This window comes from Hyperoodon ampullatus, assembly GCF_949752795.1.
Source record: "Hyperoodon ampullatus genome assembly, chromosome: 12".
Lineage (NCBI taxonomy): Eukaryota > Metazoa > Chordata > Mammalia > Artiodactyla > Ziphiidae > Hyperoodon > Hyperoodon ampullatus.
In genome coordinates, this window is record NC_136925.1 from 31,381,046 (window position 1) to 31,405,534 (window position 24,489).

Below are 24,489 nucleotides of genomic sequence, written 5' to 3' on the forward strand. Positions count from 1 at the left end.
CATTTCCCTGGTGATTAGCAATGTTGAGCATCTTTTCATGTGCCTATTGGCCATCTGTATATCTTCTTTGGAAAAATGTCTATTCAGGTCATCTGTCTATCTTTTAATCTGGTTGTTTTTTGATGTTGAGTTGTATGAGCTGTTTATATATTTTGGATATTAATCCCTTATCAACCATATCATTTGCAAATACTTTTTCCCATTCGGTAGGTTGTCTTTTTGTTTTGTTGTTGGTTTTCTTTGCTGTGCAAAAGTTTTTAAGTTTAATTGGGTTCCATTCATTTATTTTTGCTTTTGTTTCCTTTGCTTTAGGAGACCAAAAAAAAAAAAAAAAATGCATTGCTACAATTTATGTCAAAGAGTATTCCACCTATGTTTTCTTCTAAGAGTTTTACGGTTTCTGGTTTTCCATTTAGATTAATTTCTAATACCAACACTTTTTTTTTTTTCCCCAACAGATAGAATGATGAAGCTTTGCTTTGGTAACAAAACTACTAGAATTCAGACTAAGAATCAAACTTTTAAATGAAACCCAGTGGGAACTCCTGATTTTTAGTGTCCTAATTAGACATTAGCAACTGAAGTTAAAATTTCTTTTAACCCTTTTAATTTCAGTTTCCTCCCTGGAATGCCACTGAGAACAAGCAAATGATAAGGTAAGATGGTTGGGAATTGTTTGCGTGGTGAGCCCAATCCAACAGGCACTGACAAAGAAATACAGAAAGCTTATGAGCTTAAAATTGAGAAAGCCTAGGGAATTCCCCATGGTCCAGTGGGGTGCAGCCAAAAACAAAAACAAAAAACGGTGAGAAAGGCTAGAAAGTAAAAGCTGACTTCCTATATGAGTCACAGGCGTTCAACCTATATTTCTCATATTTGGTCAACACCCTCTATCAAAGTCCTTATACATTCTGGACTTTCAGAAAAAGCCAAAAAATCACATACTTCAAGAGGCGTGAAAGTATATTTCAAGTGAGTCCCTCTAATTACAAAATGTTAGCCGAAAAAGAAAATTTCCATAACTAAACTCTTAAATTGAGTTCAAAAATCTTTTCTACTTAAAAAAGGCACCACAAAACATTTATAGAACTGTACAGAGAAAAATGTCCAACATAATCTGAATTCCTTGATTCTAATGTTTGACCAAACCCAGTTTATATTTAACAATCAATTTGCTTTCCAAAAACCAAAATTTAAAGGAAAAAAGACATTTTATCTTCCTAAATATGTGGTATAAAATAAAACCAGTCAGAAGCATAACTGCCTGTAACTAAAACCAAATAAAGAAGAACCTAGATGATACAAATTTACTTAAATTAAAACATTACAGTATATATGTATGTGCATACACGTGGGAAAAATATCATATAATCTGTAAGATGAAGTGAAATATGTATACCCTATTTATATAACAAAGGCTGAGAAACTTAAACTCCTAGATCACATAATACCTCATGAAAACTTTTTTAATACATAGACTAATCCCTTGAAGGTAGCTATTAGATGAAACAACAAAAGCTTTTATCTAAGGTTTTAGCCCTTTCTATTGACTTTCTTTTCTTTATGATCCTGTCTCAAAAGACAAATGGTATATTTTGTGTATTTGTAAACATCAGACTTTCAAGCCATTTTACTACTGTCCTTAGAAACAATTCATTTCTTCAGCTCTTCATGCACACCTGAGTTGGTGGAGGTTTCATTTCGGAGCTCTTCTGTTTCCTCCTTTAAAGCAAACTCGGCAGGAGCTGGGTGTTCCTGAATGCTGGATTTCACGGCATGAGCTGCATAATTAAGGCTGGTATTTTTACTCCAATGCCAGTAACCTGAGAAGGGGTTGTAGAGCATTCCTGCCACAGTTTGAACTGACAGACCGTCTGAGAAAAAAAAAAAAATCAGACAGAGCATATTTAATAAATATTTACCTTCCACATGCCAAGAGTCTCATGCAACTCTCCAAATTAAAAAAGGATTCTTAACTCAATAGGCGCAAATACTTTGTAGCCATGTACAGCTCATTCTTTACTGCAGCAGAACATAAACTCTAGCATGGTATTTGGAATTTGGTAAGTACTCAATAAATGCTAGCTGTTTTTAGAAAATACCTGCCAACAACTGACTGTTCCAATCATCTTTAAAATATTTTTTCTACTCTATTTTCAACAGTTACTTGCAGAGAAGAAATTACCACATTTCATTGGACAGATAATATTATTCAAAGTAAAATCAAGTTTATTGATATACCGTTATATGAACAAAAAGCATGAGACACACATGAGCCTAAGAGGAATACCAAATGCCAAATAAATGAACTGACAAGTGTTATTACTTGACAGGAATTCAACAGGTAAATCAAGTGCTCACGAGGTGTAAAGCAGAGCTAGGCATTGTGGGGAGCACAAAAAGGAGAGTCTTGCCTTCAAGCCAGAAAGAGGTTAAGAACTAAATAACCGTACTATAAGGCATGCTATAACTAGCATAAAACGCTACATAAAAAGTGATGGGCTTCCCTGGTGGCACAGTGGTTGAGAGTCTGCCTGCCAATGCAGGGGACATGGGTTCGTGCCCCGGTCCGGGAAGATCCCACATGCCGCGGAGCGGCTGGGCCCGTGAGCCATGGCCGCTGATCCTGCGCGTCTGGAGCCTGTGCTCCGCAACGGGAGAGGCCACAACAGTGAGAGGCCCGCGTATCGCAAAAAAAAAAAAAAAAAGTGACAAGGAAGTTCAAAATATATCTGACTATGAAGGAATCAGGAAAAGTAATACGTAGAATAAGCTGATTCAAGCACGGCCTCAATAGGACAAACTGAGGATGTGTAACTAAAAGACATTTGTACCTCATCCTTAAACAGGTGAGGACTAAACAGCCAAAAAGTATTCATTGATCATCTATGATTTGCTTGGTCCATAGGTGCGGGAAATGTGGATGTAATACTTAATCCTAACTTCAAGGCATTTATGATCTAGTTGAGGAGAGAAAACCAACATCCAAAGAATAGTGGCCTATTTCATTAAGTGCTAGGTTATGTGATTAATAATTATAGGCACATTAAAAGTTCAGTTAGGCCTTGGAAATTGGAAAAAATTTTAATACTTACTTGATTCCAGAATGCTCTCTAGCTTTTCAGGTGAAACAAACTTCTCCCATGTATGAGTACCTTTTGGTACAATACCTGCAATCTGCTCTGAAAAAACAATTCCCAAGGCATAGGACAGCTGTGTTTTGTTGATTGTAGTAATGAATAAAGAACCACCGGGCTAAAAATAAAAATGTGTAGAAGTAAAATTTTAAATGTTAGGAGTATCAGTTAGATAAAGGCTTGGCTTCCCCCACCCTCCTCCTTCCTTCCAAACAATTTAAGTGCAGTTAAGATACACAAGTATGGGGACTTCCCTGGGGGTCCAGTGGTTAAGACTCCATGCTCCCAGTGCAGAGGGCACAGGTTTGATCCCTGGTCGGGGAACTGAGATCCCACACCGCGCGGCCAAAAAAAAAAAACAAAACACAAACCCACAAGTGTGAATAAAATATAATCTACCAAAATAGAGGTTTTTTTTCTCTCGGGAAGTTCATTGTTATGGGCAGTCCACTATAGATGCGCGTACTGAGTTTATGCAACAGTGCTTACAACTAACTCCTAAAATCATACATTACTATGATTTATGTTTATATTTATACATTCTTTTGTACATATCAAATAATTTATAATAAAAATATAGAAATGAGATCGGCTGCTCTTCCTTGTTACATGTCCACATTGATGTCTTAATGTGTCAACACTGCTTTCTTTTTGGGTGCCGAGCCTGCCTAAATTGTTTGGTACAGTGCACACTGCCCCATGGTTTGTGCAGGCTGGCAAGGCCAATAGGTGTTCTCTTACAAAAGCCTTAATGATTAAGGTACGAAAGTGTTTTGTTTTGTTTTGATTTCATTAGTATAAAGAATATAAAGAGATCAAGATAAGAACTTCAGTGAAGGCAAACCACTTACAGGATTGTTTAGTCTGCCATTTTTCAGTGACTATATTTATAGTGTTTCCTGTATCTACTCCCACAAATGGCAAGAACATTAATGTCTCTTCCACACCTTCTCCTTAGCACCTGATGGAGATGAAATGCCAAAGACCCCTTCCAAAATAATCATATTAAGATATATATGTATGAAAATATCTCAAATACCACTCTAAACCAAAAATAAAAATGATGAGAAGGCCCTGAAATATTGGGATGTGCCCTTAAAACTAAAATATCAGACACTACTTCATTACACATTATAACTTTTCTCTGTAAAACTCTAGTATTCTAAAATATCTCATTAAAAATCACTTACGTGTCAATTATATCTCAGTAGAGCTAAGGGAAAAATTACTTATAAATATCTAATCTGTGTTTCATAAAATCTTACTCTAAGGAAATAGTGATGAGCATTGGTCATTTTTTTAAAAATAGGCTTTCCATTAAAGCAAAAATTAGTTTTAAATTCCACGATGCCAGTATCCCTAATATATGTGAGAACTTCCATCCGTACACACTGACTGAGACACTACACTGGGCTACATACAGGGCTAGGAGTATGGTGGGGCAAGTGAGGTACTGAGGGCACAAAATCCAAGGAGGCGCTCACTCTCTGGGGCATGCAAGTGCAGGACTGCCGCAGAAAAGCGAGTGCCGCCTTTGACTTTCTGCCACACCTGCCTCTCCCCAGTTCCTACCTTTATTATGTAGAATGTTAACAGTAGGGGAGACTGGGTGAAGGGCACCCTTCACCACCCTTCACAGTGGGAAAACTGTGTACTATCTTTCCAACCCTTCTATAAATCTAAAATTATTTTAAAACAAAAAGTATTTTTTAAAAGCTCTATTTAGATAAAGGCTAAGCATTTAATTCTTTTAGCTCTTGACCTTAGGGAGTTACCTCTTGAATACATAAACAACAGAGTTGATATAGTAATAATACTACTACTACTTTGGAAATATTTATTAAAAGAAAATTTGGAACCACCTTCAGAGGACTGTGTCAAATTATATAAGCGTAATAATGTAGGGACTTCCCTGGTGGCGCAGTGGTTAAGAATCCGCCTGCCAATGCAGGGGACACACGTTCGAGCCCTGGTCCAGGAAGGTCCCACATGCTGCTGAGCAGATAAAAAGATGTAGCCTTAAACCCTACTTAAGTGCCTAGTGACCTTTGACTTGAAGACCATGTGACCTCTGACACTTCTCAGATTCTGATCTTCATTGGGTCAAAGGAGGTCACAATGCCTGCCTTACATTCCTCATCTGGTTGTAGGTAAGATCTGATGAAATCATTTGTATGAAGTATTCTGTTATAAGCTGATAACTGTTACACATATCACATATACAGAGCAACTTAACAAATGCTGGCTAACCAATTTATGCTAATAATGGTTTTTTATTTTTAAGTATTAATCCAAGTCAATTTCTTAGTAATTGTCATTCAATGCCTATTAGGTAATTAATCCAGACTATACCAAAGAAAAATACCACTATAAATCTATTGTTTGTATTGCAGTGTTTAGCACCAACATTTTTCAAGATCCCTGGACATCAAGATACTGGATCTGTAAAACCCCAGATATTGAGGGCAGGCTGAGAGGCAGAAGTAATCTCCAGTAGAGATGCGGTCCCCTCATCCTGTCTTTCTGGTTTCAAATATTATAAAACATTTATTGCTATGGATACATACACAAACTCAAAAGAAAAAACAAATAAGTAAACTCTGTAAGTCTTACTTTTAACACTTGACAGCAGCACTGTATAAACATTTCTAGATCAATCACATGTTCTACAACTTCAGAAGCTACGACAGCATCAAATGTTTCTGCAGTTTCTTCCACAATCTTTTCCAGGGAACACGCTCTGTACTCTATCCTCTTATCCAGGACTGGGTCAAATGATTTATGGTGCTGTGCTGTTTTAATGTTCTCATCCACAGGATCAATTCCAATAACTGAAGCCCCAAGCCGCCCTAGAGGCTAATGGCATAAAAAAACATTACCCTCAGGAAGAAAATAGAACACACGTTAGCAAGAAAAAGCTTCTCAAAAAGGAGACAAGATTAGGCACGAGGTAATAACTGTTGGAGATCATTTATGGGTACACGAAAGTTCAATATACCATTTTCTCTAGTTTGTACATGTTTGATAATTTCCATAATAAAAAGCTTAAAACTGAGAACAATAATCACAACAACAACAAAACTTATCAAGAACTGCTTAAGAATAGTGAGGAAATTTTTGTCTACATTCTCTAGATATATTTATAGGCACACAGTACAGTATTAACATATTTAAAGTGCAATAAATGTAACATGTCATTGTAAAAAGAGCAAAATTTTCTAATACTCAAATTCTCTAAAGCACATTTTTTTCTCCATAGTTTCTCTTGTGACTGACTAAAAACGATTCTTCGTAGCTAATTCTTCTTTCAGCCTTTATATTCAGTCACTTCCCATGACTTGCCCAGGTTTTTAAACACAGCCTTTGTTTTGATCAAAACTGCATAGCATTTATTTTATAATTCTTTAGTTAATAAGTTAAAAGTATAAAACAAATTATCTTAACGTTAGAGACATAAATCTGTAATAATCCACGGAGAAGATCATAGAACACATACAGTAAAATTGTACTAATTTACAATTTGATACACCTCATATTCTTGATTCTAAGAGATGTATTTTCACATATTTTACATTTCTTGAAATTTTATAATTGATGTCAAGAGAAACCAGCGCACTGCCATATGAAGAACACATTTTCTGTGCATATGGAAACTTAGCTATGTATCAAAGGCCTCTGTTAACCTCACTGTCAACTTGGCTGTTATGACCTTGACAGTAACACACACCATTGTATCTTCACTTACATTTGTATCCTGCACTGTTTGCTTAAAATATATTTCAAGCAAAGATTATGATGCAGCATTTAAACAAAAAGTTATTGTGTTGATAGGAGATTACAAAATAGAACTGTAGGGCATAAATATTCTGTCAGCTAAAGCAAGTATTGTTCACAGGGAGAAGTACTCTAGAGCACCTAAGAAGGGGAGAGCCCCCAAAGCAGGCAAAATTCTGTTACGTTTTGATACGGAAGCAAGTGCAAAAGGACAGCTTATCAGTGCATTTAAACCAGCAGAAATTGTCTAATATCTTGGGAGAGAGGAGACAATAAAATTTCCAAAACTATCCAAATGACCAGTGCTTTTTTTTTAAATTGAAGTATAGTTGATTTACAATATTATATTAGTTTCAGGTGTACAACATAGTAATTCAATACTTTTATAGATTATACTCCATTTAAAGTTATTATAAAATAATGGCTATATTTCCCTGTGCTGTACAATATATCCTTGTTGCTTATTTATTTTATGCATAGTAGTTTGTACCTCTTAATCCTCCTGCCCATATCTTGTCCCTGTCCCCTTCCTTCTCCCCACTGGCAACCACTGGTTTGTTCTCTGTATCTGTGAATCTGTTTCTGTTTTGTTATATTCATTTGTTTGCTTTATTTTTAAGATCCCATACATAAGTGATAACATACAGTATTTGTCTTTGTCTGACTTATTTTGCTAAGTGTAATACCCTCAAGGTCCATCCACATTGTTGCAAATGGCAAAAGTTTCATTCTTTTTTATGGCTATTATTCCAGTGTGTGTGTGTGTGTGTGTGTGTGTGTGTGTGTGTGTGTGTGTGTGTGTGTGTGTGTGTGTGTGTGTGTGTGTGTGTGTGTGTGTGTGTGTGTGAGAGACACATCTTCTTTATCCATTCATCTGTTGATGGACACTTAGGTTGCTTCCATATCTTGGCTCTTGTAAATAGTGCTGCTATGAACATTGGGGTGCGTGTATCTTTTCGAATTAGTTTTTTTGTTTTCTTCAGATGTATACCCAGGAGTGGAACTGCTCAGTCATATGGTCTATTTTTAGTTTTTTGAGGAACCTCCATACTGTTCCCTGTAGTGGCTGCACCAATTTACATTCCCACCAACAGTGTACTACAGTTCTGTTTTCTCCACATCGTCATCAGCATTTGTTATTTGTAGACTTTTTAATGATAGCCATTCTGACTGGTGTGAGGTGGTATCTAATTGTGGTTTTGATATGCCTTTCTCTGATGATTAGCAATGTTGAGCATCTTTTCATGTGCCTATTGGCCATCTGTATATCTTCTTTGGAAGAATGTCTATTCAGGTCTTCTGCTCGTTTTTTAACCTGGTTGTTTGTTTTTTGACCTGGTTGTTTGTTTTTTGATGTTGAGTTGTATGAGCTGTTTATATATTTTGGATATTAACCCCTTATCAAGCATATCATTTGCAAATACTTTCTCCCATTTAGTAGGTTACCTTTTTGTCTGATGATGGCTTCCTTTGTTGTGAAAAAGCTTTTAAGTTTAATTAGGTCCCATTTATTTATTTTTACCAGTGCCCCATTTTTGTGTAAAAAAAAGAATTCCTCACTATAATTTTCTGAAATACTTATATATTTTTAAGAAAGTAAAAAGCATGTACTAGTTTATAATCATAAAAATATTAAAAACATTATACACTTCCTGTTTTTAAAATGAACAATATTGTTAAAAGGATAAAAGAGGCATAAGCCCACTTTTTCTCAATTTTTTTTTTTCCCAGTTAAAAATGCCAGGAAAGTTGGGCTTTCCTGGTGGCGCAGTGGTTAAGAATCTGCCTGCCAATGCAGGGGACACAGGTTTGAGCCCAGGTCCGGGAAGATCCCACATGTCGCAGAGCAACTAAACCCGTGCGCCACAACGACTGAGCCTGCGCTCTAGAGCCCGAGAGCCACAGCTACTGAGTCTGCGTGCCACAACTACTGAAGCCTGCGCACCTAGAGGCCATGCTCCGCAACAAGAGAAAGCCCGCACAGCAAGGAAGACCCAACACAGCCATAAATAAATAAATAAATAAAAATAAAGTTCCCTTTAAAAAAAAAAAAGAAAAATGGCAGGAAAGTTGTAAATCACTTACCTCCGTTAACAATCCACCACCACAGCCAACATCAAGAATCTTCATCCCAGACAAAGGTTTTCCTGGCTGGTGATCAGCAACTGTTTTTAAAAGATTGTCTCTTTTAAAAAAATTCAAAATATATAAAAACAAATTATTAATTTTATCTTAAGTCTTAAAAGTGCATAATTTTCAAAGAAATATTAAACTCTCTTTTGAAATAGACTATTGATTTGGGGGGTAAAAAAACTTTTATTTTCAGCATAAAATGACATTATGCTTAATTTATAAGATATTTTTAGTAATCAGAAGCAGGAGGTTTAAAGTAAAGTTCTTGAAATAATCTAGTAATAATTATGACAACTATTACTTTAGTAATAATCTAAAGAAAAACTTTAAAAACAATCTACTTTAGATTAACCTAATTTTATTCACTTGAGATATCATGTCACCTGAGGTATTATTAGCTATGTTGCTAGTACTTGCTAGACCCATTTCATATCAGCAACAAATAGGTTATTTTACAGGGTTTAGCAGAAGCAGACTGGAGATCTATATTTTCAGAATTTGCCTATATTCCCTTCTAAATTGAGTCACTTTTCATCTTCTTAGTGGTGTTTTCATGATCATGTAAACAGGCATCCAAATCAAGTAAACTTAATTCTAAGATAATCATAGCAATATTTTACCACATACACAAATGTAAGCACACACACATACACACCCATATACACACACAGATATATATAGCTAACAGTATCGTAAACTAAACTTTTAAGTTGGACTACATACAAATTCTAATTATACTTATATTAAAATAAATGTCATATAATAAGGACATCTTAGGAAATCTTTTATTGCTATTCAAATTAATTGACTTCTAAGAAAAACCTAGATAGTGGTTAAGTAGTTAATTTCAGGACGTTATAATATACAGAAAGGACCCATTTCAAATGAAATCCAATCCATTCTTCACACAATGGCCAAAATGACTTCTTTATATCATAGTTTAGATCACATTGCTTCCTTTCAATGGTTTTAATTATGATCAGAATAAAATCTAAGCTTCTAACCATAATTTGTACTGCCCTGGATGGTCTTTTTTAGTGTGATGTCTAACTAGTAATGTCACATTAGTTGGAACAGAGTAGTTCTCAAGCTGAGCGTGCATCAGAATCACCTGGAAGGAAAACACAGACTGCTGACTCCCCAAAGCAGTAAGTCCAGTGTGAGACCTGAGAATTTTGTATTTCTATCAAGATCACAGGTGATACTGATGTTGCTAGTCCAGGGCTAACCTTGAGAACCACTGATCTAGCCTAACAGAATGACATTTCTGCTTTTCTCTGCCTTAGTGTTTCAATGATCCACTAATTCAGTGGTAATAAGAATGTGCCAATATTTTCCTTTTTGCTGCACTGATAAAACCAGCAAAAACCAGTCAGGAAGTTCCTCGAGGGCAGTCTGAATCTGATATTCTGTGTCTATCACAGTGCCTTGCCCATGTCGGCTGCTCAAAAATGTTTAATAAATAAATAAATAAATGGACAGAAGAACGAATGAACAATTGATAAGTGGAGTCTTGATAAGTGGAGTCTGATGAACCCTTGCCTTTATCTCCCATGGCAAACTCTAAGTTCCTGAAGCACACGGACTGTGTTTTGAATGATGAATATCTCAGTAGCTTTTACAAATTCTAGCCCCCAAGCTCTGTACAAGTTAAGTTCTCAAAAATATATTTGTTGGGGGCTTCCCTGGTGGCGCAGTGGTTGCAAGTCCGCCTGCCGATGCAGGGGACGCGGGTTCGTGCCCCGGTCTGGGAAAATCCCACATGCCGCGGAGCGGCTGGGCCCGTGAGCCATGGCCGCTGAGCCTGCGCGTCCGGAGCCTGTGCTCCGCAATGGGAGAGGCCACAACAGTGAGAGGCCCCCGTAACGCAAAAAAAAAAAAAAAAAAAAAAAAAAAAATATATATATATATATTTGTTGAATTGAACTTTCTCAGTACTATTCTCTTTATCAGAACTGCCTAAAGGCCAAAGATGCTATAAAATGACCTTGATGCCATAGGACCCTAATTCCTTTTCATATGGATTTAATTTTAATTAACTCGATAATATCCAAAAATACTTCAATTTATGAAACGGTGTAGAATTCGAGTGATGCTATTAAAAAATTAATAGTTTCGGGACTTCCCTGGTGGGACAGTGGTTATGAATTCACCTGCCAGTGCAGGGAATATGGGTTCGAGCCCTGGTCCGGGAAGATCTCACATGCCGTGGAGCAAATAAAACTGTGTGCCACAACTACTGAGCCTGCGCTCTAGAGCCGGTGAGCCACAACTACTGAGCCCACACGCCTAGAGCCTGTGCTCTGCAACAAGAGAGGCCACCACAATGAGAAGCCTGTGCACTGCAATGAAGAGTAGCCCCTGCTCGTCACAACTGGAGAAATCCTGTGTGCAGCAATGAAGACCCAACGCAGCCAAAAATAAATATGTAAAACAAATTTAAAAAAATATTTAGGGCTTCCCTGGTGACGCAGTGGTTGAGAGTCCACCTGCTGATACAGGGGACACGGGTTCGTGCCCCGGTCCGGGAAGATCCCACATGCCGCGGAGTGGCTAGGCCCATTAGCCATGGCCGCTGGGCCTGCACGTCTGGAGCCTGTGCTCCACAACGGGAGAGGCCACAACAGTGAGAGGCCCGCATACCGCAAAAAATAAAATAAAATAAAATAAAATAAAATAAAATAAAATAAAATAAATAGTGTCAAACAATGGACATTGAAGAGAATCTCCCTAATTTCTAAAGCAAAGTTAAAATGCAGCATTTTGAACCTAGGCATAAACCGAGAGAAAAATGAACTCGAAAGAAAATGAATTATTGAAAAGAGTTGTATTTTAAAAGGCCTAGAATTTCTGTAATGTTACCTAATGAACGGCACCCTCAGGTCGTTCATAGAGTGAAGAGGTGCATATACTCCTTGCTCGTCCCACCACCTGTGCGCCAAGGCCAGGAAGGTCTTCACCTCACTGCTGTCTACAGTGGTCCGGGAAGTACTGTACAGTCTTGTCCAAGGGAGTCTAAGAGGTCAGAAGGAAGAGCCAGGCAAAAACTGCCATTTAAAAAAATGCAACATGGGATATATTAAGTAGAAAGATATTCTAATTTGAAATTTATTAGATTCTAAATACATGTATCACTCATTTTTGATGCTTCAAAACAAGTTTTCTTATAATCACATTGCTTATAAATAAATATATATATGTATATATGTGTGTATATATACATATATATATATATAGTCACAGATGAAACAAATTAATTTGCTTTCGAAGTAAGTTACAACAAAAATGAAACTTTATAAAACTTGGCCTTTTGGGTCACGTAGTAGTAGTAGTAGTAGTAGTAGTAGTAGTAGTAGTAGTAGTAGTAGTAGTAGAAGTAGTAACTATTTACTGAATACTTACTAAATGCCAGGTACTGCTTGTTTAAGAAATCCCTATATGTCATATGTCATCTTATTTAATCCTCAGCAACTCCATAAGGTAGGTACTATTATTATCTCTAGTGCACAGACAAGAAAAGGAAGGCTCAGAGAGATTAAGTGGTGGAGCCAGGATTTGAACTCAGATGCCTCAGCCTTCTCTCCATTTCTACTGCTTGATCATACTAATCCATGCTCCTGTCATCTCTTGCCTGAACTATTGTCCTAGCCTTCTAATTAGTTGGCCTGCTTAGGACTTCATCCCCCTCTAATCTGTTCCCCACAATACCCAGAGTGAGTGTTCTGAAATATAAATATGATTATGCTATTTTCTCACTTGAAATGCTTCCATGGCTTTCCAGTGACATTGGGAGAAAGACCAAAATCCTTAGCATAGCATACAATATTCTGAATTATTTGGTCCCCAGTTTCTTCCCTCTCCAAAGTCACTTCCCACTACTCTCCTCGTCCTCCCTACTCCAGCCACATAGGCCTTCTTTAAGTTGTTTGAATTGGCCATGCTTGTTCATTCCCCAGATACTTTGGACATGTCATTCCCTCTGCCTGGAACATTGTTCTCACATTCTCCCTTCCCTCCTCTACACACCTAATTAATTTCTTCTCATCCTTTAGACCTTAGTTTAAATGGAATGTCATCTAATACTGTCCTATTTTAACTCCTATACAACTCTGTACTTCTTTGTGAGCCTATGTGATTAGTTGATCATGTCTCTCCATTAGAACATAAGCTGTCTTGCTTACCATTTTATTCCTAGTGACAAGCACAGTTCCTAAAACACAGTTGGTGCTCGGGAAATATTTGTCAAATAAATAATCTGAAGGAGAAGGCCCAGAAAAGTATATAATTCACGTAAATATATTTTTTAATCAAATGGAATCAAACAGGGACTAAATGGGGATCAGACAGACACTACACCAGGTCCCATGTCAAAGTACATGATAGGAAAATCCTCCAGAGGCTCTTGGGTAAAAGAGAATAGGTTGTTACATTAGCATAGGTAATGCCATTTAAATTTTTACTATGTTTTTCTAAGCTACATAGAGTACATTCTATATTGATTACTTAATATCCTTTTAAGAGTTAAATATCACTCTTCTTTAATATTATTTTATGAATATTACCCTCTTTTTCATGCTTCATGCAAAGCCTCAGTAATCAAGGACTAACTAACAGGGACTTCCCTGGTGGTCCAGTGGTAAAGAATCTGCCTTCCAACGCAGGGGACATGGGTTCAATCCCTGGTCGGGGAACTAAGATCCCACATGCCATGGGGCAACTAAGCCCCCTCACCACAACTACTGAGCCCACGCAACTCAACTAGAGAGCCACGTGCTTTGGAGCCTGCACGCCGCAACTAGAGAGAAAAAAAAAACCTGCACGCCACAACCAGAGAGAAGCCTGTGTGCCGCAATGAAAGATCCCGCATGCCACAACTAAGACCCAACGAAGCCAAAAATAAATAAAATAAAAATTTTTTAAAAAGGACTAACTTACAATAGTTAACAGTAGGTGGTTGCTCAGTTGACTAAGAATTATTTTACAGACAGCCAATCTTAAAAGAGCCAGTTCATCTATGAGAAGTGGAGCATGCACTTGGAAAACAGAGCTCATACCTTAACCCAATGCAATATTTTTCACAAAGTTAGAAATTGGTTTCTAATATATGAATACATAAAGATATTACTTTGATTCAATCTTACTATCTAGAATGTATACTTAGCCACCTTATATTTATGTTACACCCAAATCGTTTATGATTTAAGCACTGAGTTATTTGTGTCCTATCATAAGGATATTATGAGGAAGTAAAAAGTAGTTCTCTGAGTAATATAGTCTTGCATTAAAAATAAAAGCTATCGCTAAATATGGATGAAAGGCATGCACTAAATGTATACTATATTACAAATTTTCTGTGGGTTTCCCAAATTTAAAAGTTGTTGGAAAAATAAGAATATTTAAATAAATAAAAGCTACCTTAATCAAACCACATGAGCTATACTGACAAAGTTTATTAAACACAATCAATACTAAACTATTATTGCACATAATTATGTGAATATTTGCCACAGTAATGAATAAACTTACCTGTAACTTTTCATCCTATTCAGGCAGGCAAAAGTCATGCTATAGGATTTGAAACACATGATTCTGTATTCACTGAAAACCGATGGTTTAATTTGTAGAGTCCAACTGAGCTGATTTTTTGAATAAGCTGAAAAAAGAAAATTAAATGTCTAGAGAAAGCATTGCACAGTATGAATCCCTGATATGCATGTAGTTGAAGAAACTATTTTATACAGCAATCTTATATTACAGTTGATAAACAAAAGGGTTTTTCCCCTTAATTTTGGATTTTACTTTAAATTATAAAATAAAAATCTTGCATTCTGCCATCTAACTCCAATCAGATATTTCTGAAATAATAATCATCAAAAATAAGTAATGCCTATGGTAAAGTTTTTTATGCCATTTGTTTTTACATACACATTATGCTGCACAAAATTATTTAAAAATGATATTCAAATTAAAACTACATTACCTTTTAAACTAGAGTATTTTTTTTTTTTTTTTTTGCCACACCACACACCTTGTGGGATCTTAGTTCCCCAACCAGGGATCAAACCCGGGCCCTTAGCAATGACAGCGCAGAGTCCTAACCACTGGACTACCAGGGAATTCCCACAAACTAGGGTAATATTAATTTTGAGATTATTTATCAAAACCAGTTCAAATTATGTCACTTTCATGTTAGCTACATGAAATGGATATTTATGTATGCTCAACACATTTTACAGAGGAAAAAAAATGTGCACTTATAGACATATGTATCTCCTAAAATAAACAGTCATTCAGTTTATGTGTTCCAACTTACACAGGGACCTGCTTTATGAACTAGTTACTCTGATGCAGAACATTCAGTTGTTCAATAAACATTTAAACAAAGTAGACCTTAGAGCAAAGAAAACTACCAGGGACATTACATTATGATAAAACAGCAAGGATTTACTATATAGTACAGGAAACTATATTCAATATCTTGTAATAACCTATAAAGGATATATAGATTATATATAGGATATATAGGTTATATATACATGTAATAACCTACATATACAGATGTAAATCTATAGATTTACATCTATATATAAATCTACATATATAGATGTAAATCAACTATACTTCAATTAAAAAAAAAGAGAGAGAGAATCCACCAAGAAGACAAATTACTCTGGCAAAAAACCAGACAAAGATGGTACAGCAAAGAAAACCACAGACCAATTTCTCTCATGAACAGACACAAAAATTCTCAATAATTAGTAAACAGAATCCAGCAACATATAAAAGGAAAAATACAGCATAACCAAGTAGGATTTATTCTGGCTATGCAACACTAGTTCAAGAGTAGAAAATCAATCAATGTAATCTACCATGTTAATAGTTGAGAGAAGAACACACATAAGCTTACTAATTAATGTGGACAAAACATTTGACAAACTCCACACCCACTTAGGACTAAAAATTCTCAGCAAACTAAGAATAGAAGAGAAATTCTTCAATCTGATAGAACACCCATAAAAATTCTATAGCTCACAAAGTACTTAATGGTGATAGACTAAGTGCTTTACACCTAAAATCAAGAACAAGGCAAGAATGCCCATTCTCATGACTCCTATTCAACGTACTACTAAAAATCTTAGCCAGTACAATAAGGCAAGAAAAGGAAATATAAGGCATACAGAATGGAAAGGAAGAAATTAAATGGTCCCTATTTGCAGATATGATTGTCTATGTATAAAATCCCAAGAAATCTTTAAAAAATAAAAATAAAAAGCTCCTGGAATAAGTCAGTTCAGCAAGGTAACAGACTACAAATTCAACACAAAAAAAAAGTCAACTGTTTCTATACATTAACAATGAACAATTGGAAAGCAAAATTCAAAATGCTCTATTATTTAAAATCAGTCCAAGGGGCTTCCCTGGTGGCGCAGTGGTTGGGAGTCCGCCTGCCGATGCAGGGGATGTGGGTTCGGGCCCTGGTCTGGGAGGATCCCGCGTGCCGCAGAGCGGCTGGGCCCGTGAGCCACGGCTACTGGGCCTGCGCGTCTGGAGCCTGTGCTCCGCGGCGGGAGAGGCCGCGACAGTGAGAGGCCCGCACACCGCGATGAAGAGTGGCCCCCGCTTGCCACAACTAGAGAAAGCCCTCGCACAGAAACGAAGACCCAACACAGCCAAAAGTAAATAAATAAATAAATAAATTTTAAAATCAGTCCAAGAAAGAATACTTCCATTGTTGTATAAATCCCTCAAAACATGTTCAGAGTCTGTATGCTGAAAATTTATATAAAACACTGATGAAAGAAATCAAAGACAACCTAGTAAATGATGAAACATACTGTGTTCATGGATTGGAAGAGTCAACATAAATCCTCCCCAAATTGATCTATATGTTTGACACAATTTCTATCAAAAGAGACAGAATAAACAATGTTAAAAAGGAGAATAAAATTACAGAAATCAAATACCCAATTTTAAGACTTATAATAGAGCTACAGTAATCAAGACAGTGTGGTACTGGAGGAGAGGCAGACTGAAATATCAATGCAACAAGAGTGTCCAGACAGAGGAAAAAAAAAAAAAAATTCACCCAACTGATTTTTTGACAATGGTGCAAAAGCACAGGGCTTCCCTGGTGGCGCAGTGGTTGAGAGTCCGCCTGCCGATGCAGGGGACACGGGTTCGTGCCCCAGTCTGGGAAGATCCCACATGCCGCGGAGCGGCTGGGCCCGTGAGCCATGGCCACTGAGCCTGCGCGTCCGGAGCCTGTGCTCCGCAATGGGAGAGGCCACAGCAGTGAGAGGCCCGCGTACTGCAAAAAAAAAAAAAAAAAAAAAGTTCGGGCTTCCCTGGTGGCGCAGTGGTTGAGCGTCCGCCTGCCGATGCAGGGCACACGGGTTCGTGCCCCGGTCTGGGAGGAGCCCACATGCCGCGGAGCAGCTGGGCCCGTGAGCCATGGCCGCTGAGCCTGTGTGTCTGGAGCCTGTGCTCCACAACGGGAGAGGCCACAACAGTGAGAGGCCCGTGTACCGCAAAAAACAAAAAACAAAAACAAAAGCAGTTCAAAGGAGAAAGAATGGTCTTTTCAGTAAATAGTGTTGAAACAATTAGACATCATAGACAAAAAAGAAAATTTTGACTGAAATCTCACATCTTATACAAAACTGAACTCAAAATCATCTAAATGCAAAACTATAAAACTTTTAGAAGGAAATATAGGAGAAGATCTTCCTGACTTAGGGTTACACACAGAGTTCTCACATCTGACACCAAAATCACAATCCATAAAAGAAAATATTGATTAAATTGGAATTAATCAAAGTTTAAAACTTTTGCTCGGCAAAACACCTTGTTAAGAAAAAGAAAGGGCTTCCCTGGTGGCGCAGTGGTTGAGAGTCCGCCTGCCGATGCAGGGGACACGGGTTCATGCCCCGGTCCGGGAAGATCCCACATGCCACGGAGCGGCTGGGCCCGTGAGCCATGGCCGCTGAGCCTGTGCGTCCGGAGCCTGTGCTCCGCAACGGGAGAGGCCACAACAGTGAGAGGCCCGCGTACCGAAAAAAAAAAAAAAAAAAAGTCAAGTCACAGAATGGGAGGAAATATTTGTAAAACATATATCCCATAAAGAACTTGTATGTGGAATATATATAGATACTCGTTAAACTCAACAGTAAAACGAAACAGAAAAACAAAAAACCTCCCACAGAAAAACAAAATAAGCGATCCAATTTTAAAATGGCTGTGGGTATTATAAAAAGACACAGACAGGGCTTCCCTGGTGGTGCAGTGGTTGAGAGTCCGCCTGCCGATGCAGGGGACACGGGTTCGTGCCCCGGTCCGGTAAGATCCCAGATGCTGCGGAGCAGCTAGGCCCGTGAGCTATGGCTGCTGAGCCTGCGTGTCCGGAGTGCTCGGCAACGGGACAGGCCCCAACAGTGAGAGGCCCGCCTACCGCAAAAAAAAAAAAAAAAAAAAAGGACACAGACATTTTATCAAAGAAGATATACAGATGCAAATAAGCACATGAAGAGATGTTAAATAGCAGTAGCCATTAGACGAACGCAAATGAAAGCCACTACATACCTATCAAATTGGCTAAAATTTAACCATCCCTGATATTACCAGGTGTGGACCAGGTGTGGACATGAAAAAACTAGATCTCACATATTGCTAGTGGGAATGTAAAATGGTAGAGACATCATGAAAAGCAGTTTAGCAGTTTCTAATAAAGTTGAACATATATTTATCATGCAGCTTTGCAAGTGCATTCCTGGGCATTTATCCCACAGAAATGAAAACTTAAGTCCACACAAAAACCTGTACATCAACGTTCACAGCAACTTTATCCATAACAGCCCCAAACTGGAATCAATCAAAATATCCTACAATAGATGAATGGTTAAACAAACTGTGGCATATTCATATCATGAAATACTACTCAGAAATCAAGAGGAATGAACTACTGATACATGCAAAAACTTGGATGGATTTCAAGGGTATTTATGTTGAGTGCAGAAACATTTTTTCAAAAGGAATATACTGTAAGATTCCACTTACATAACACTTGTGAAATGGCAAAATTATAATGGAAATAATAATATAATGTAATGGAAAATAGATCAAGGTTTAAGGTTGGTGGTCGGGTTTGACTATAAAGGAATATTGCCAAGAGTTTCGCTGTGACTGTGGAACAGTTTCATATCCTGATTGTAGCGGTTATTACACAAATCTCTGTGTGGTAACACACACACACACACACACACACACACAATGAGTGCATGTAAAGGTGGTGAAATCCAAAGAAGGACTGTAGTTTAGTTGATGGTATCATACTAATGTCAATTTCCTGACTCTGACAATGTATTATGGTTATGTAAGATGTTATCACTGAGGAATTGGGTGAAGGGCATACGGAAACTCTCTGTATTATTTTTGCACCTTCTTATGAGTCTATTTCAAAATAAAAAATTTTTAATTAAAAAGTATAAAAGTGGACACTACAAAGTGCTTCTCCTCCCCCTGACTCTAGGTATCCAACTTCCCTCTCTGCAGGCAACCAATGTTACTAGATTTGCATGTAAGCCTCCAGATATTTTATACATATTTCATTTTTGTGTATCAATTTCTCTCTTATTTTACACAAAATGTAGCACAGTATACTCATTGTTCTGCACCTTGCTCTTTCCGCCTATCAATGTATCTTGGAGATTTTTTTCATAATAGAGCATAAAGAACTTCCTTTTTTTTAGGTTTGCAAGGTAATCCATTGTATGGCTGTAACTCATCATTTATTTAAGCAGTGCCCTATATTTTTTTGAATTTTATTTTATTTACTTTTTATACAGCAGGTTCTTATTAGTCATCCTTTTATACACATCAGTGTATACATGTCAATCCCAATCTCCCAATTCATCACACCTCCACCCCCACCCCCCGCACTTTCCCCCCTTAGTGTCCATACGTTTCTCCTCTACATCTGTGTCTCTATTTCTGCCTTAAGCAGTGCCCTATTAATGTACATTTATTTAAGTTATTTCTAATTTTTTGCTATTCCGAAAACATAAGATTGAATTACATAGATAATTTCTTTTTGAGAGTACCTGTATGTAAAACCGCAAGAATTGTGTCAATTGGCATGTGCATTTATAAATTGGTAATTACTTTCTTAGATATTGAACCAATTTGCAATCTCACTAGAAACTATGAGTTTCTAGTGTTGGTTTCCCCACACTGATAATACTTTGATAGTCACCTGTGCAGTGTATTATCAAACTTTTTTATCTTTGTTAATCCAATAGGTGAAAATGGTATCTCACTATAGCTTTAATTTATCATGAGTGAGGTTAAGTGTCTTTTTTTAAGTTTAATGGTGCTATGGTCTGAATATTTATGTCTCCCGCAAATTCACATGTTGAAATCCTGACCCTCAAGGGGATGGTATTAGGAGGCGGGGGTCTTTGAGAAGGATTAGGCCTTGAGGGTGGAACCCTCATGATTGGGTTTAGTGCCCTTATAAAAAGAGACCCCAGGGAGCAAAAAGGTTCCACCTATGAACCAGGGAGTGAGCACTCACCAGACACCAAATCTTGGACTCTGCAATCTCCAGGACTGTGAGAAATAAACTTTTCTTGTTTATAAGCCACCTAGCCTGTGGTATTTTGTTGTAGCAGTAGGAATGGACTAAGACAAATGGTCATTTATATTTCATGTCTTGTCTTTTCATAGTCTCTGAACATTTTTCTCCTGAGCTTTTTATGTTTTTAAAATTTTGTTTTGTTTAATAGGACCTCACAGCCTGGCCAAAATTCATTTTAACATCCTCAGAAAAAAAGTTTGTGCTTCTAGGCTTTAGCTCAAGTTATTCTCTCTTCCACCATTTCTATCTGTATTATTTTTTAAGACCCAGGTCACATATCACCTCCCTTATGACTTTAGGTAGGTAAATGAGATATCAGAGAATTATGTAGACTGTGATACACAGATAAGGATTTACAGCTGACCCTTGAACAATGTGGCGGTTAGCAGCGCCAAAGCACGCATGCAGTCAAAAATCCAGGTATAACTTTGCAGTCAGCCCTCCACATCTGCTGCTCCACGTCCTTGGATTCAACCAACCTCAGGAAGTGTAGTACTGTAGTACATATTTATTGGAAGAAAACTCCCCACATTTAAGAGGACTGGTGCAGTTTAAACTGGTGTTGTTCAAGGGTCAACTGTGTAAGGTATGATCATGAAATTGAGCCTCAAAGATTTCAACACAGTCCTTGTTCTCTGGTCAGTGATGACCCCAATCTCCCTCTCACCTCCCCTATTTCTGGAAAATTAGTCCCTCAGTCATCAGTATGGCCAGAATTCTTAAGAGCCTTAAAATCCACCTCACCATAACTGAGAGAAACTAATCAAGTTTGTATTAGTAGAATGCTACCAATTCCTTCTTTACCTCGATTCTGTGATCATTCTGGTATTTGAAATTTTAAAGGAATGGGGAAATTTTTCATTTAATTTATTCAAAAAGTCATTTATCAACACCTATCAGGTACCATGCTGACAGTGAACAAGCCCTCTACAGTGCCAATGGCGTGGTTCCAGCATTCATCATTTATTGTCTGGATTACTCTAAGGCCTCCCTGAGCCTAGTCTTGTCTGCCTCCGACCCACTGTCTACACAGCTGCCAAGTGTTATTTCTAAAAAACGAGTCTGAGTATGTTGTTCGTTCTGTAATTTCCCACTGTCTTGAAGATAAAGTCAATCCCAGGAGGTGTACACGGTCTTTCGTGTACTTGTCATGGCCTAAAATGTCTGTCTTATCCCTGGCCATTCTCTGCCCTCTTTTCCAGCCTTCCATCCACACTGTACTTTTCAAGGAACACCTCGCAGTTTCCTAGAAACCTCCTCACAGATACTCAAGCTGGTCCTTTGGCCACTCCAACTTCTTCTAAAACTGGACAATTTCCAGACAGCTCCCTAAATATCTTGTTTAAGAAGTTTCCCTCATCCCAAATATTTATTCCTTCTATGTTCACTTCCAAAATTTGGAAATATTTATACTGTATCTTTTCTAAATTTCTGATTATAAAAGACATATTTACTGAAAAAAATTATGAAAAGTATATAACGAATGATAAAATGATAGATCACCAACTCCACCTCAGATAATCACTGTTAAAATTTTGATGTATCTCTATTCTCGCTATATATCTCCAAGTTCGTAATACAAACTGATTTGTAAGTTTTTTTTTTTTACCTTTTTAAAAATTGAAGTATAGTTAATTTACAATGCTGCATTAGTTTCAGGTGTACAGAAAAGTGATTCAGACAGATACTTTTCCATTACAGGTTACTACAAGATATTGAATAGAGTTCCCTGTGCTATACAGTAGATTCTTGTTATTTTATAGATATTAGTGTGTATATGTTAGTACCAAACTCTTAATTTATTCCCCCCCACCACCACTATCCCCTTTGGTAACCATAAGTTTTCTATGTCTGTGAGTCTATTTCTGTTTTGTAAATAAGTTCATTTATATCATTTTTTTAGATTTCACATATAAATGATATGATATTTGTCTTTCTCTGTCTGACTTAGTATGATAATCTCTAGGTCCATCCATGTTGCGGCAAATGGCATTATTTCACTTTTTTATGGCTGAGTAATATTCCATTGTGTATATATACCACATCTTCTATATCCATTCATCTGTCAAAGGACTCTTAGTTTCCTTCCATGTCTTGGCTATTGTAAATAGTGCTACTATGAACACTGAGGTGCATGTAACTTTTCAAATTAGAGCTTTCTCCAGGTATATACCCAGGAATGGGAATGCAAGATCATATGGTAACTCTATCTTTAGTTTTAAAGGAACCTCCATACCGTTCTCCATACTGGCTGCACCAATTTACATTCCCATCAAGAGTGTAGGAGCCTTCCTCTTCTCCACACCCTCTCCAGCATTATTTGTAGACTTTTTAATGATGGCTATTCTTACTGGTGTGAGGTGATACCGCATTGTAGATTTGCATTTCTCTAATAATTAGCAATACTGAGCAGATTTTCATGTGTCCGTGGGCCATCTGTACGCCTTCCTCAGAGAAATGTCTATTTAGGTCTTCTGTAACTTACCTTCTTAACACTACATCTAATCATTTTCCATGTGGCTACACGTTGATTTAAATCATGTTTATTGGTTGCACTATTTTTCACTCTATTGAGAGTAATAGCTTACCAATTCTTTTTTTGTTTTTGTTTGGGCCAGGCCACACTGCTTCCGTAATCTCAGTTCCTCTACCAGGGATTGAACCCCGGCTACCGCAGTGAAATCCCGGGAGCCTAACCACTAGGCTACCAGGGAACTCCCACAACTTGTCAATTCTATTGGAGGTCTTTAAGTTTCCCAGTTTTTGCTCTTTATAGCTTGATCTTAGTTCCATCCTGACGTTTTTTTAAAGAGGTCCTTAGGTATCACTTCCTTAAATATTCCCAGTGCCTGGCAAACAGTATTTGTTAAATGAGTTTCATGTAAAAAATGAACTTAACGTTCTGGTTAATATTGGGAGTTAAATAATCAAACTGTCTTCTACAAGCATCAGGTTCGGTGTGTTACTTTCTTGATCTTATTTGCCAATACAATGTGTTGAATTAACCTATTCATCAAAAAATAATATTGCTGCCTTAAATTCTGAAACATGGCAAGATACGTGCAAACAAAACACAAATAAGGGCTTCCCTGGTGGCGCAGTGGTTGAGAGTCCGCCTGCCGATGCAGGGGACAAGGGTTCGTGCTCCGGCCCGGGAGGATCCCCCATGCCGCGGAGCGGCTGGGCCCGTGAGCCATGGTCGCTGAGCCTGCGCGTCCGGAGCCTGTGCTCCGCAACGGGAGAGGCCACAGCAGTGAGAGGCCCGCATACCGCAAAAAAAAAAAAAAAAACACCAATAAAAGGCGACCAATAACTATGAGACAGCTGGTGTCCTTTCCCACCGGGGCAAAGGAAAAAGGCACATGACCTTGAGACTCCAGCCGGCACAGTGGCGGCCGGCTCCTGCAGAAGGAGCTCAATGAAAATAAGACAAAGGTCACCGGATACATGGCGGTGGCCCGCAGGCTGCGCTCTCCTCGGCCAGGACCGCTAGCTCTCAGCTATTTTTCCCAGCCTCTGGGTAAGGGACTGTAAAAGCCCAGACCGAGCGTTCAACGGACAGCGAGGCCCAGGACCCAACGTACAGGTCTTTGGCTGACGCCGCGCGGAGCCCCGAGACAGCCCGCCGCCCTCGCCTGCGCCTGCGCAGAACAGCCGGCCCGCGCCGTGGGCTGCGTGCGAGCGACCCCCAAGCACACACTCACCCGCCGACGTGGTTAAGCGAGGACAGCCTGCCTGTGTGCCCCGGAACGCCGACTTATGCGCTCCTAAATATCGACTCCCGGAGGAGCTCAGCTTGCGGCCTCCCCACAT

At 38.1% G+C, this 24,489-nt stretch overlaps 1 protein-coding gene across 1 annotated transcript; it reads right to left on the reverse strand.

The window, feature by feature from the left end:
• Positions 1-1,292: 1,292 nt before the first annotated feature.
• COQ3 (coenzyme Q3, methyltransferase) lies at positions 1,293-24,489 on the reverse strand (the record flags this gene model as incomplete). The annotated part of the gene is made up of 7 exons (XM_079716582.1): positions 1,293-1,874; positions 3,096-3,255; positions 5,751-5,993; positions 8,997-9,096; positions 11,907-12,059; positions 14,571-14,697; positions 24,381-24,489. 7 exons carry the CDS (start codon positions 24,487-24,489, stop codon positions 1,654-1,656), a joined length of 1,113 nt encoding a protein of 370 aa, XP_079572708.1. The 3' UTR covers positions 1,293-1,653.